This window comes from Papio anubis, chromosome 9 (assembly GCF_008728515.1).
Source record: "Papio anubis isolate 15944 chromosome 9, Panubis1.0, whole genome shotgun sequence".
Classification (NCBI taxonomy): Eukaryota; Metazoa; Chordata; class Mammalia; order Primates; family Cercopithecidae; genus Papio; species Papio anubis.
In genome coordinates this window covers 90,110,994-90,126,825 of record NC_044984.1, presented here as the reverse complement: position 1 = coordinate 90,126,825, position 15,832 = coordinate 90,110,994, and the positions used below count along the sequence as shown (strand labels likewise).

The 15,832-nt window shown below is 39.9% G+C and overlaps 1 protein-coding gene across 4 annotated transcripts in view; it reads left to right on the top strand.

The window, feature by feature from the left end:
• The window catches only part of NTN4 (netrin 4), a 122,253-nt gene that overhangs the window by 88,298 nt on the left and 18,123 nt on the right, over positions 1–15,832 (top strand). For all 4 annotated transcript variants that reach the window (XM_009181453.3, XM_003906984.5, XM_009181454.4 and 1 more), the window contains 2 exons: positions 8,521–8,734; positions 9,427–9,542. In XM_009181453.3, coding sequence (XP_009179717.2) covers positions 8,521–8,734; positions 9,427–9,542 — 330 coding nt within the window. The remainder of the gene's footprint in view (positions 1–8,520; positions 8,735–9,426; positions 9,543–15,832) is intronic.

The window sequence follows — 15,832 nt, the reverse complement described above, 5'->3', positions numbered from 1 at the left end:
TCACACCATTGCACTCCAGCCTGGGCAACAAGAGTGAAACTCTGTCTCAAAAAAAAAAGTACTACTCAAAGCAAGTCTCATGCATTATTGATGAACTCTTGTGAAAATATCTGGAAATTAAATTGACATTTTTAATAATTTTGTTTTGCCACCATGGTTGTGGGTGAGAGCAGGTTAGGGGAGATGTTTTAGGGGGAAAATGATGACTCCAATGATGAATGATCTACCACCTAGGCCACACAGCTTCTAAATACACCTGGTTACCACTCAATGTAGTATTTTGGCTCTTAAGGACAGTTCACCACAGCTGTGAACACTAAAAATTATAATGAAAAGAATAATTAATGTCAGTATAATAGTATATGATGATGGTTCAACTGGTCTAACAAGAAGACAGGATGGGCATGGTGGCTCACGCCTGTAATCCCAACACTTTGGGAGGCTGAGGCAGATGGATCACTTGAGGTCAGGAGGTCAAGACCAGCCTGGCCAACTGGCAAAACCCTGTCTCTACTAAAAATACCACAATTAGCCAGGCGTGGTGGCACACGTCTGTAATCCCAGCTACTCAGGAGGCTGAGTCACGAAAATAGCTTGAACCTGTGAGGCGGAGGTTGTAGTGAGCCAAGATTACGCCACTGCACTCTACCCTGAGCGACAGAGCAAGACTCTGTCTCAAAAAACAAACAAACAACAACACCAAAAAAAAAAGAGACAAAGCTGAAGTTAAGAACTTATGTTACTCTGGGTCGTAACTTTGACATTTATTGTGAAAAAGTAAGTTCTTGGGTTGCATTTTAGAATCAACAATTAGTAAGAAATATATGTTGGGGAATCAGAACTGAACCAGAACATGAAGAGATCCTTTCTCCTTCCAAACAAGAAGAAAATATGTTTGCATTTTGGAAGAAAATAAGAAATGTAGATTGTATGTGTCAGATATTGACTGCTATCAAGCTTCAGGAGATAAGTATGCAAGGCAGACCTCGGTGTGGGTCTTGAAAAAGTATGCCATGGAAGATGTCGGGGCCTTCTGCCTGGAGCTAGTTCTGCATAGTTTCCAAATGGTATCTTTATCTTGTAATTACGTGAGAAGTCACACTGACAGAAATCTACTAGCACATACGACAGAAACACATTCTTCTCTGGCCATTCCTGAAATGAGTGTAGCTTTAAAAATATATGGTAGAAGGGACAGGTCAGCTCCTGAAAATGCTTGCATTTTCTATTAGAGGAAAAGATAGGAGTGGTGGACTACCATATATTACCATAGAAGGGGTTCTTATAATATCTTTCTTCTGGCTAAATCTCTCCTATCTGCTTTAAGAACCAAACTGACTTAACTGAGTGATATAGTAACTGTAGGTTTCATCATCTCAAAATTATACAATTTTCATACTAGAGTATGTGAATTCATTTTAAGTAATGTCTACGCAGTTTTGAATATAGCATTTTGATATATTCATATTGCATATTATACAATCCACATGAATTATTTCTTAATTAGAAACAAACCATAAATCAATAGTGCTTTGATACTTTAAGAGAAAAATGCCTAAATGTTCTCATAATAAAAACCAAGTGAAGAAAAAAATTAGGAAATTTAATGTAGAGACAGTGATTACCATAACTGTATGACTATAAAGATGTTCTCCTTAGAACCTCAATGTTTTAGAGGCAAAATCTTTACTTTCCTCGGTATTACAATTTTTAAAAATCTTGGAATAATTCTTCTAAATTTGGGATCTCTTCAAGGACCGAGACTATTTTATTCAAGTTAGATCCCTGGCACTTTGCACAGTACTTAGCACATAGCAGATTCAAGTCAGATCTCTGGCACTTTGCACAGTACTTAGCACATGGCAGATTCAAGTTAGATCCCTGGCACTTTGCACAGTACTTAGCACATAGCGGGTGCCCATTAAATGTTTGCTAAGTAAGTGAATGGGTAAATAAATGCTGCCTTAAATACACACATTATTAGCCTTTCAAACAATGTCTCCTATGCTGTTTTCCTCCATTGTCCTTTGTAAGTAGTGCTTACATCATGGCGTTTTAATTCAGTTCAAGGGTCATTTTTGAGCAGCTGTAATCTACCATTTGCTAATGTGTTACTAAGTGCTAGTGATATACATTATCTCTGGTTAGTCCTCAAGAAAACCTGGTAAAATAGAAATGTGGGGCTCAGAAAGGTAAAACAAATTTCAGCTAGGAGTTAAACTCAAGTCTGCCTCCACTAAGCACTGCAGGGGATAGATGAGTAAGGCCCATGCTCAACTGCAAAGAGCTTACAGGCTGGTGTGATAGACAAAGAAAGCCCCCAGTTGTCTAATGCAAAGAAGAATGCAATCAGAGCTATAAGAAGAAGTGTTTCTTTAAAGCACAGGAGGGTTACAAAGAAAGGGTAAATCATACTCAACTGCATTGGAATAAGGAATGACTTCTAAAAGAAGGTGGACCTGTCCCTTAGATGGGCAAGTGTAGTGACTGCCGTGGCTTCACCTTTGGTGAGATGGGAGGGGGTGGCAGAGGGAAGGGTGCTGAACCCCACTTTTCTTTTCTGAATATCATTGTATGTCAAAAGTTCTGTCTTTAACGGGGAAGATACCAACAGACCTCCTACCTTGAGCATGCTAACCACCCCAAATGGTTGAATTATGGCAACCCTTAGGGGTGACATTTGATATAAGTTTTGAAGGACATGTAGAATTTTGAAAGATTGTTATGGGAAGAAAGATTTCAATATTGAAATTAATAAAGGAAAAGAAACAAGAAAGATGGAGGGTGTGTCTAGAAATTGTCCCAATTAATTAGAACAAGGGCTATATGCAAGAGAATAATGAGAGGAAGGACTGGAAAAGTAGGCTAGGGCTCTGCTACGAAAGACCTTACATGTTTGGCTAAGGGGTGACCACATTTTGAAAACTACAAATGCTTCATAAACATTAGAATTATTATTATTAACATTTGTTGGTTGAGTGAGCCAATCAATGAATGAGATTCTAATAAATGAATGAATATGAGATTCTTCCCAAGAAGATAATTCATACCTTTTGCAGAAGAAGCAATATTTCATGCTCTATTGTAGTGGTTCTCAATGAAAGAGAGCTTATGGGGAGGGATGGCGGGGGGAGGTTGCACAGATGTTAGAAATTGCAAACCTCACACATTCATACTGGTTTGAGAACTATGGCTCTAATGATTATTGGTTAAAGAGATGAAAGAGAGATATAAACAGTAGGACAGTACACCATCGGGGCCTGTATTTCTCCAGCTTCTGTTCTCACAAAAGTCACCAATGACCTCCTGATTGACGGGCCTATTGTCCATCGCATGTGACTTGAGCATTCTGCATTGTTCGACACTGTTAACTGCTTGAAACTTTCTCATCCTTTGGCTTCTTTTTTTTTTTCTCCTCCTTCTCTACCTTCTCCTTAATAATCTTTTTGCAAGTTATTGCTCCTCCAACTGCCAGTACCTATGGATGTTTCCACCATGTTCTATCCTTGATCATCTTCTCATTCTGCACACCGTCCCTGGGAAGTTTCATCTAGCCCTCCTAATTTCAACTGCCGTTGGGTGACAACTCTCAAAACTTTATTTGTGACCCCAACTTTTCTCCTAAGTGTCAGAATATTTCCAGGATATATTTAAGATAGCCTTTAAGCATCTCAAGCTTAATGTGTTTGATCCTAAACTCATTCTTTTTCCGTTCCTTCCCTATCTCCACCCTCAACATGGATCTATCTGCCCCAACTTTCTCCAGTCCTCTCTTCTAGATCTTTGTGAATAATGTCACTAATCATTCAGTTTCATGAACTAGACACCTGAAAATCTTCCCCAACTTCTATTTGTCCCTCAACAACTCTTTCTTCCTCTTCCAGATGGTCTCCAAACCCTATCTATTCTAACTTTAAAAAATAAGTTTTTTGTATCCAAACTTACCTCCCATTCCCACACCTACTGTCTTAGTCATTTCCTTGCTGTCTTTCTTTTCTTTGATTATGCTGCCACCAGCCTCTCCCCACTCTAGTCTATACAATGCCTCCAAAGTGTCTGTCAAAATTCAATTTTAACCATGTCATAATTCTGCTTTACAACTTCTTATGATTCATTATGCCCATAGGACAAAATTCAACCTCCAAAGCTAGGCATTTCCACAACCTGGGATCCTATCACCATCTGACCTGACTCTACAGCTTTTCTTCTGCCTCATCTCCTTCAACTGCTTTCCACTCAGTGTCCACTCAGGCACACTAAACTTCTCACATTCCCCACATGGGCCATGCCCTTTCACATAGGATTCCCACAGCCTGGAATGTCCTCCAGGTCAATTCCACAAACGCTGATTAGGGCATCTATGATGTACTAGACACTGTTCTGGGGCGCCAAAAATAAAAATAAGAAGATAAAGATCCTCTGTCAATGAATTCAGACTCTAGTAGTATGGATGACAAGCATATCAACAAATAATTTTTTTAAGAAGCTGTTTTGTGGCTGAGTGTAGTGGCTCATGTCTGTAATTCCAGCACTTTGGGAGGCTGACTCAGGCAGATCACTTGACGTCAGGAGTTTGAGACCGGCCTGGCCAACATGGTGAAACTCCATCTCTACTAAAAATACAAAAAATAGCCAGGTATGGTGGCTATTTTTCCCAGCTATAATCCCAGCTACTTGGGCGGCTGAGGGAAGAGAATAGATTGAACCCGGGAGACGGAGGTTGCAGTGAGCCGAGATTACACCACTGCACTACATCCTGGGCAATAAAGCAAGACTCCATCACAAAAAAAAAGAAAAGAGGCTGTTCACTAAATTATTTTTACATGGACTGTCTCAAACAGATTTAAGGCTGCAAACTTGTTAAATTTTATAATCGTTTGCTTTTCAAAGTGAAGCTCAGAAATACTTAAAAATAGCTGTAACATTCACATTAGGAAAGATGATGTTTATTCTAGTTGTATTTTTATGGTGAAATAAAATCCTTTTCCAATGGAAAAAATAATAATAATGATGCACTGTGATAGGCACAAAATAGAAATATATGCAAAGAGGCAGCATAGAGGAGAGAGTACGTAACTGTCTGGAGGGAGTGGGACAAGAAAGCCTGTCAGAATCTAGATGGACAAGGTGGGGAAAGGCCACACAGGCATGGCCAAGGGCCAGGGGCACTGAGGCATCAGAGAGCGTAGCATTTCCAGGATGCAGTAAGAGCTCCCACACAATGCAGAAACGTAAAATGCAGTGGGGGTGAACAGTACACCCAAAAATGGCTAAGACGGTCAACTGTATGGTATGTGTTTCTTACCACAATTTATTTATGAAAAATTTATTTTAAAAAGATGCACTGGGGAAAGTGTCTAAAGATTGAGCTGGAATCAGCATTTACCTTCCTTGCCCTCCTTTTCTTTTCTTTCTTTTTTTTTCTTTTTTTTTTTTTTTTTTTTTTTAATGAGACGGAGTCTCACTCTGTCACCCAGGCTGGAGGGCAGTGGTGCAATCTCACTCACTGCAACCTGGGCCTCCCAGGTTCAAGCGATTCTCCTGCCTCAGCCTCCTGAGTAGCTGGGACTACAGGCGTGCACCATCACGTCTGGCTAATTTTTGTATTTTAGTAGAAATGAGGTTTCACCATGCTGGCCAGGCCGGTCTTGGTCTCCTGACCTCAAGTGATCCACCCACCTCAGCCTCCCGATATGCAGGGATTACAGGTGTGAGCCACCACACCCAGCCCCTTGCCCTCCTTTACAACTTGCAAACTCCTATTCATCTTTTACGATCTGGCTCGGATCGCTAAATGACCCCTCCTTTGTGGATCCCACCTGATTCCCTCAGCCTGTGTTGCCTTCACCTTTCCTCTGTGTTCCCACGGTGCTTTATGTATACCTCTGTTATAGCACATCACATGGATGCAAATCTTTTATTTACTTCTCTGTTTCCCCCACAAGACTGTAAGTTCCCTGAGGACTGGCACCATTTCTCAGATAGACATAGATCCTATATCTCTATAAGAATTATCTGACGGGCACAGTGGCTTGCACCTGTAATCCCAGCACTTTGGGAGGCCAAGGCAAGAGGATCACTTGAGCCCGGGAGTTCAAGACTGCCTGAGCAACATAGTGAGACCCTGTCTCTACAAAAAAATAAAAATAAAAACTAGCCAGGTGTGGTGGCATGTGCCCATAGTCCCAACTACTTGGGAGGCTGAGGTGGGAAGATCTCTTGAGCCTGGGAGGTAGAGGCTGCAGTGAGCAGTGACACGCCATTGCACTTCAGCCTGAGTGACAGAGTGAAAGAAAAAAAAAAGAATTATCTATTGGATTAATTTACTATTAATTAATAGTAATTTATTACTATTCTCTAAAGAAAAAAAGAATTATCTATTGGATTAATTAATTTACTATTAATCATGTACCAGACATCATTAACTGCTTTGGATGCATAATCTCTTTTTATCCTTACCACTACATGAGGATAGGTCCCATTTTTAGTTTCATTACAGATAAGGGAACTGAGGTGAGAGCCTAGGTATCTTGCTCAAAGTCATACAGTTAGTCAGTAGTGGAGATTTGAAGCCAAACTGATATTTTAAAGGAAAAATAATCAATAAAAGAAGTTTCCAAGGGGAAACATGAGAGAACAGGGTTGAGAATATTTGTTGAGAAGGTGCAGCATGAAGAACTGGCTTCTTCAGTGTGTGACTGCATGAACTCTCTGTGAGATGTAGATACCACAATAAGGAAAGAAAGATTCAGGAAAGTTATATTTCTCGCCTGAGGTCACAGAGGCTCTGGGACGCAGAGCCGTCAATCGAGGTTTCTCCCAGTGTTTCTCACTTGATTCTCAGAGAAAGCAGTGGGAAGATGAAAAAGATTTTGAAATGGAGAAAAGATTTTCCAGAGGACCCTACCAGCGAATTAGAATCAGACTAAGTGGGTAGGTTGGTTGAGAAGCCTAGGGAATTTCTGAGACAGCCACTGTAAGAAATATTATTATTTTTTTAAATCCAGGTAAAATTGAATAAATAGAGTTGATGGACCAGGCACAGTGGCTCACGCCCGTAATCAATGCCAGCATTTTGGGAGGTCAAGGTGGGCAGATCGCTTGAGTCCAGGAGTTTGAGACCAACCTGGACATGGTGAAACCCCATCTCTACAAAAAACAAAAAAATTAGCTGGGCATAGTGGCGTGTACCTATAGTCCCAGCTCTCTGGGAGGCTGAAGCAGGAGGATTGCTTGAACCCAGGAAGTTGAGGCTACAGTGAGTGGAGATAGCACCACTGCATTCCAGCCTGGAACAAGAAAAGACCCTGTCTCAAAAAAGCAAAAATAGAGTTGGTGAGCATTGGTTTGGAGATAAAACTGAAGTTAGGGCTCATGAATTTGTGATAAGCCCAAAAAGCACATTTCACACATACATATATGTGAAAAAAGTGTGTCTGTATGTCTGTATACAAACATACACACACACACACACACACACGGTCAACTATTTTTGCCATCCCAAGAACAAAGAAATGACTGCAGGTTGTCAAACTGAGCAATAAGCAATTCTGGGAATAGGGAGAGGGCTAAGGAGAAGGACTTTTGATTAGTATTAAGGACTTGTGGCCGGGCACAGTGTCTCACACCTGTAGCCCAGTACTTGGGAGGCCAAGGTGAGAGGATTGTTTGAGGCCAGGAGTTTGAGACCAGCCTGGGCAACATAGCAAGACCTTGCCTCTACAAAAAAAAAAAAAAAAAAATTTTTAATTAGCCAGGCATGATGGTGCCAGCTTGTAGTCCCACCTACTCGGGAGATTAAGGCAGGAGGATCGCTTGAGCTCAGGAGGTTGAGGCTGCAGTGAGCCATGGGGATACCACTGCACTCTGGACTTGGTGATAGGGTGAGACCCTCTCTCAAAAAAAAAAAAAAAAGAAAGAAAAGCTCCTCAAAAGAGCTGCTGTTCGCATGCTCGAATTCCTCTACTCCCATTCTCCCCTGAATCCTCTTCCACTGGGTTCCATCTCACTGTGTATTACACTGAAACTCTTCCTGTGAAGAACAGCAGCAGCCTTCATGCCGTTCAGTGCAATACTCCATCACATGCCCCATCTTCTTTGACCTTTCAACATCTGCCACAGCCGATGCAGCCCCCTTCTTGAAACCTTCTTTGTTTGGCTTCCAGAACACTATACTCTCGCGATGTCTTTTCCTTTCTTACTGAATCCTTCCACTCTGTCTCTTTGCTGGTTCGTCCTCATCACCCCAACCAAAGGGCATTCATATTTCATGCCTTCCATATTAGGATAAATTATGTGTTTATTTTTGCAGCAGACATGCTTTTCTGATTATATCTCGCTTATCTGTCATTTAATTAGCTTTCATTCTCTGAGCATACACTCACTGGCTAAAGGAGGAGTCTCAGAAGTGTGCTGTGTGGTAAAGGGAAGCCACTTGGGGATGGTCAAGCCTAATGTTCACACAGGTGATCTACAGTCACTCATGGTCCTTGCGTGTCCTCTCTGTCCTCTCTATTGTAGCATGTTCCTGCCATCCAGTAGGATCAGCTGTCCTTCCTGCCAACTCAGTGACCTTCTGCGACCCCAGCAATGGTGACTGCCCCTGCAAGCCTGGGGTGGCAGGGCGACATTGTGACAGGTGCATGGTGGGATACTGGGGCTTCGGAGACTATGGCTGTCGACCATGTGACTGTGCGGGGAGCTGCGACCCTATCACTGGAGACTGCAGCAGCAGGTGAATGTGCATGGCTCTTGCTCTCAGCTGCATGTATTTCAGACTCTTTTGAAAACCTATAGTGATTGGAAAATCTTGCATTCTGTTAATGAAGCAAAAATATATTTGCACATCCCTTTTACAGAATTTTTGTCAGACCAGGCACAGTGGCTCACACCTATAATCCCAACACTTTGGGAGGTTGAGGCAGGTGGATCACTTGAAGTCAGGAGTTCGAGATGAGCCTGCCCAACATGATAAAACCCCATCTCTACTAAAAAAAAAAAAAAAAAAAAAAAAAAAGATTAGCTGGGCATGGTAGTAGGTGCCAGTAATCCCAGCTATTCAGGAGGCTGAGGCAGGAGAATCGCTTGAACCTGGGAGGCGGAGTTTGCAATGAGCCAAGATTGCACCATTGCACTACAGCCTGGGCAACAAGAGTAAAACTCTGTTTTAAAACAAAACAAAACAAAACCAAGAATTTTTGTCAAATTACAAACTCAAGTAATTTGTTCTTGCAAGATTCTAGAGATCATCTAGTTCATTTTGCGGAATAAATTATTTGTCTTCACAATAGTTCCTTATTGTGGAATATTTCTGGAAAAAGGAAAAATGGGAAGGTAGAAGATAAGGTTTAAATCTCTATAGATTCATTTCTATACAAGTTCTAAAAAATTCCTCAATATGTTCTTTATCATTTTCTATTTTGTTAGCAACACAGACATAGACTGGTATCACGAAGTTCCTGACTTCCGTCCCGTGCACAATAAGAGCGAACCAGCCTGGGAGTGGGAGGATGCACAGGGGTTTTCCGCACTTCTACACTCAGGTGAGATGGATGTAACCAGGCGTCGTATTTTCAGGTCTGGTCTTGTGTAACAGTGATATGTGACAAACTGAGGTCCAGCTTTTGGATCCTATGAGGGGAACACTTTAGTTCTGGGGTTTAATGGTGTAATAAAATAGTGACCCCCATAAACATGAAACTGTGAAATATAGCTAAGGGGTATTTTAACACATTTCTGTTTGTTTTCTGATGATTAGAGTGATATATGTAGTTGGTATAGAAAATTTGGAAAATGTAAAACATCATAGTAAAAAAAAAAAGGTCACCAAAAATTTCATTATTCCACTGTTAATACTTTGGTATGTTTTTCTCACTCTAAAACACAGTTAAGAGCCTACTGAGTGGGGTGAGTATAATCCCAGCATTTTGGGAGCCCAAGGCAGAAGGATTGCTTAAGCCTGAGAGTTCAAGACCATCCTGGGGAACATAGCAAGAGTTATCTCTACAAAAATGAAAAGCCCAGTGTGTTGGCACACACCTGTAGTCCCAGCTACTTGAGAGGCTAAGGTGGGAGGATCACTTGAGCCGTCAAGGCTGCAGTGAGCTGTGATCATGCCACTGCACTGCAGCCTGGGTGACAGAGCAAGACCTTGTTTCAAAAAAGAAAAAAAGAAAAGTGCCTACTGAATACATTAGGTTTGGAAATGTACAGATCCATTGAAAGGAAAAATATTCTTAGAAACCTAGCTTAACTTAATAGGTACAAAGCAAAAGCCAGATGTGAACTCCTTATATTTATAGCTTTTTTACAATTAGAAAGCAAAAGTAATTTTACAAACTAAATATAAGCCAAATAATGAAGCCAAAAAATTCAAATTAATGACATTAACTGAATATGAAAAATGATGTGTACCAAAGCCAAAACACTGCTCACTACATAAATAAAGCTCTTTGAGTTTACTCAATATGGGCTCCTATTTCTTCTGACTCAATTTCCCTATGATATTGTTCTGTTTCTTCTTTTAAAGGGCATGCCATGATGGTGGTATGAATTCTCAGTTTTTGTATTCATCTTGCCCCTATTCTTTTCTTGTAGAAAAGCAAGTTATTGTATTTAGTGCTGACTTGTTCCTTAACACGAACTCAAATGTGGGCATGAAATCTTGTGTCAACACTTGGATATAAAGTGCTCACCAAATGCTCCAAATTAAACTCACAGCAAGTTAAATATATTTTATTATGAAACATTACAAATAGTAAAAATGTTATGCGATGAGCACCCATACACACACCTTCAAAGGGTTAGCAAATCACACACTTTGCCATAATTGCTTCATATTCTCATTTAAGTTATAAAATGTTACAGATGCTTTTGAAGTCCCTGATGTACCCAGACACAAGCCCAGTTGCCTCCCTTTGTCCACAGAATAACCATAATGGTGGACTTGGTGTTGATCATCCACTTTCACGTTTTTACTATTTTATTACTTATATATATATTGAGTATTTCAGAATTCCATGCACATCATGATATCTTCTCTACTCTTTTAAAATGTTTTTGGTAGCCAGGCTTGGTGGCATGCACCTGTAGTACCAGCTACTCAGGAAGCTAAAGCAAGAGGATCACTTGAGCCCAGAAGTCTGAGGCTGTAATGCACCATAATAGCACCTGTAAATAGCTGCAGAACTCCAGGGCAGCATAGCAAGAGGCCATCTCTGAAATGTAAATAAGCAAAACATTTTTTACCTGTTTATGTAGTGTTTTGAGGTTTATCCATCTCAAAAAAAATTCATATAAAAGCGGTTATATAGCCGGGTGCGGTGGCTCACGCCTGTAATCCCAGCACTTTGGGAGGCTGAGGTGGGCGGATCACGAGGTCAGGAGATCGAGACCATCCTGGCTAACAAGGTGAAACCCCGTCTCTACTAAAAAAAATACCAAAAAAATTAGCCTGGCGAGGTGGCGGGCGTCTGTGGTCCCAGCTACTCAGGAGGCAGAGGCAGGAGAATGGCGTGAACCCAGGAGGCGGAGCTTGCAGTGAGCTGAGATCGCGCCACTGCACTCCAGCCTGGGGGACAGAGCAAGACTCTGTCTCAAAAAATAAAAAAAAATAAAAGCGGTTATATGAATATACCATTTTTATTCTCTCATTTGTTTGCCATTTAGGATATCTCCAATTTCTAATTTTCCACCATTATAAATAACACTGCCCTGAATGTTCTCTTGTATGTGACTTTGTGCGCTTGAGAAGGTGTGTCACCAGGCCAGGGGCTGGCAAACCGCAGCCCTCAAGCCAAGTCAGCCACCTGCTTTTCTATAGCTTGCGGGCTGCTGCCCTAAGAATGGTTTTCACAGTTTTAAATGTTCACAGTTTAAATGGTTATAGAAGTACCTGTCTTTATTCTTGGCCATTCAGGTTTCCTTTTCCGTGAATTTCCTATCTGTAATTTTCTTACTAATTTGTAGTAGTTCTTTATAAATTTATTCATTCCTCCAACAGATACTTCTTAAGTACCTCTGTCATGTGGCAGTACTGTAAATAAAGTAAGTGAACAAAACAGATGAAATCCCTGCCTCTGTGTCTCCTACCTTCTAGTGAAGGAAAACAGCTAATAAACAAATAAAATATTTAGTATAATAAATGTTTAGTATAATAGAAAAATAATGCAGGGACAGGGGATAAGATATATTTTAGAGGAACATACTTTTAAATAAGGTGGTCAGGGTAAGCCCTATGAAAGTGACATTTGAGGGGGAAAAAAAATCTAAAGGAGGTAAGAAAGATAGCTATACAGGTGGCAGAGGAAAGGGAGTTTAGGCAGAAGATATAGCAAGTCTTTAAAGCCCTGAGGAGGAGTTCAGGAAACAGCAAGAAGGCCAGTGTGGCTGGAGCAGAGTAAGCTGGGAAGACACGTGGAAGAGGAAATGTAACGAGGCTGCAGAGGCCACTGTGAGGACCTTGGCGTTCACCTGGTCCTCATTTCACCTGGATGGAAGCCATTGGAGCATTTCAAGCAGAGGTGTGGCATTTAGAGTAACACCAGTCAGCATGGTTGTGTGTTCTCCCTAGTCACATTCAGCGTTGTGGATGCAGGCATACACAAAGAGATGACTTTAAGCTGGATTGAGGTTTTTCCAAGCGAGAATGAAGCAAGAGGGCAATAACTGCTCGTGGAATTTAAACTGGGTAAACAGGGATATGAGGGTGAAATGAGGTAGGATCAAGGATTATAGGGTTTCAAAGGATGGTTGAAGTTGGACGCAAGCTAGGATAGGATGTAGAGGTCAAAGAATGGGATGCTTGAAATTGAGATTGGAAGAGTAGCAGTTATTGATAATGGCGATGTCTAAGATGTGGTCATGGGAATGAGTGGCTGAGGCCATTATTTGTAATGCTACCTTATCGTATATCAAGTGTCTATATATGAATGGATCTGTATCTTGTCTTTCCATCATGTTTCATGAGCCAACACCACAATATATTATTATAGTTTTATAATGAGTCCTGATATCTGATATGTCAAGTCCCTTCATTACATTGTTCTTTCTTAAAATTATCTTAGCTATCAGTTCTTTGCCTTTTGTGTGAATTTTAGATTAAGTTTATTAAATCCCACAAAAGCCTCTGTTGGGATTTTTATTGCAATTGCATTGACTTTATAGATCATTTTGAAAAAAGTGATAGCTTTGTAATATTGAGTAGTCCCAGACGTGAAGATACCTTTCTATATATTAAGGTCCTCTTTAAGGCCTTTCAATAGCATTTGTCACTTTTCTCCAAAATGGTTTGACCTGTCTTTGATTAGATTTACTCCTAGATACCTTTAGATTTTATTGCTATTGGGAAAGTGTTCTTTACCTGAATTTTTAAAATGATATAAAGGAGTATTCTTTTTGTGTGTGTGTGTGTGTGTGTGTGTGTGTGTGTGTGTTTTGAGCTTGTATCCAGCGACTTTGCTGAACTTGTTTACTGATTCCAGTGTGTATGGATTATCTTGGATTTTCTAATGTAGGCCATCATGTTATTGACAAATAAGGACAGTTTTGTCTTACTTATGTAGTTCTCATGCCTCATTTTTTTTGACTCCAGTACAATGTTTTCCCAAATTTGATGGAAATAGTTTGAAATTTCACCACTATAAAACTTGACATTGATTTTTGATAGGTAGCCTTTATCAAGTAAATGTCATTCTCTTCTATTTCTAATTTTATTATTAATGAGTTTTGTGTTTAGTTGAATGCCTTATCTGCATCTTTTGGGAAAATCAGACAGTTTTTCTCCTGTAATCTATCAATGTGGTATTTGAAAATAATTTTTTTCTGCTATCAAACTATTCTTTTTTTTTTTTAACTTCTGGGATACATGTGCAGAGTGTGCAGGTTTGTTACATAGGTATACATGTGTCATAGTGGTTTGCTGCACCTATCAACCCCTTATCTAGGTTTTAAGCCCTGCACGCATTAGGTATTTGTCCTAATGCTCTCCCTCCCCTCATCCCCCACACCCCTGATAGGCCCCAGTGTGTGTTGTTCCCCTACCTGTGTCCATGTGTTCTCATTGTTCAACTCCCACTTATGAGTGAGAACATGTGGTATTTGGTTTTCTGTTCCTGTGTTAGTTTACTGAGAATGATGGCTTCTAGCTTCATCCATGTCCCTGCAAAGGACACGAACTCATCCTTTTTTATGGCTGCATAGTATTCCATTGTGTATATGTGTCACATTTTCTTTATCCAGTCTATCTTTGATGGGCATTTGGGTTGGCTTCAAGTCTTTGCTATTGTAAATAGTGCTGCAATAAACATACATGTGCATGTGTCTTTATAGTAGAATGATTTATAATCCTTTGTATATGAACCCAGTAATGGGATTGCCAGGCCAAATGGTATTTCTGGTTCTAGCTCCTTGAGGAATCACCACACTGTCTTCCACAATGGCTGAACTAATTTACACTTCTGCAAACAGTGTAAAAGCATTCCTATTACTCCACAGCCTTGCCAGCATCTGTTGTTTGTCAGAATGGCAATTATTATCAAGCATTCTTTTAGTCCTAGGATAAGTTTTATTTGCTGCGATGTATTTTTATTCATACATTGCTGAATTTGATCTGCTAGGGATTTTGTCTTTTATTTGTTTATTTGCTTGCTTAGGATTTTCGTATTGATGTTTATAATTGATATTGATCTATAATTTAATGTATTGCATTGTATATTTGAGTAAGTTAGGAGGTCCCCTTACCCACTATGTTTTTTTTCTACTCTCTGCAATTATTTATATAAGAATAGAATCATCTGTTACTTGAATTTTTGTTAGAATTTATCTACAAAACCATCGAGACACAATGTCTATGAGTAGATGAAAGTATTACTGATTCGACATCTGTCATGGTTATTAATTTGTTTTATTTGTGATTTGGTGTTGGTAATCAAAGTTTTCTAGAAAATTGCCAATTCTTTTTTTTTTTTTTTTTGAGATGGAGTCTCGCTCTGTCACCCAGGCTGGAGTGCAGTGGCACAATCTTGGCTAACTGCAACCTCTACCTCCCGGGTTCAAGCAATTCTCAGCCTCCCAAGTAGCTGGGACTACAGGCACGTGCCACCACGTCCAGCTAATTTTTTTGTACTTTTAGTAGAGATGGGGTTTCACAGTGTTAGCCAAGATGGTCTCGATCTCCTGACCTCATGATCCACCCACCTCACTCTCACAAAGTGCTGGGATTACAGGCGTGAGCCACCTTGCCCAGCCACCAATTATTTTAATTAAAAAAAATTGTATTGGCATAGAGTTATACATAGTATTCACTCATAATTTATTAAACCTTTACTCAATCTGTCCTTAATCTTCTTTTTGTCCCTAAGCTTATCTGTGTCTTTTTCTTATTGTCTTATACTGATCTTAATTTGCTTTTCTCAAAGGTTAACTTTTGGTTAACTTGATCAATCTATTTAATTTTTCTTTATTTCCCTAATTCTGCTCTTATCTTTATTATTTCTTTTTTTATGTTTTCTTTAAGTTTACTTTTTTATTCCTTTTCTACCTTTGTGAGTCCAGTGATTATTAACTCGTTTACTTTCAGTCTTTCTTATTTTTAACAAGTTCTCTTAAGGTTATACATTTCCTTATAAGATCTCTTTATCTGGATCCCATTGGCCTTTATATGTAGTATCTTCATTATCATTCAAGTTCTAATGTTTTTCTAATTACCATTAAGAATTTCTCTTTAATCCATTGAGTTGTCTAGGATATTTAATTGCTCAAACATTAGAGTTTTAGAATTTTTTTTTTTACCCGGGGCTGGGCACGGTGGCTTACACCTGCAATCCCAGCACTT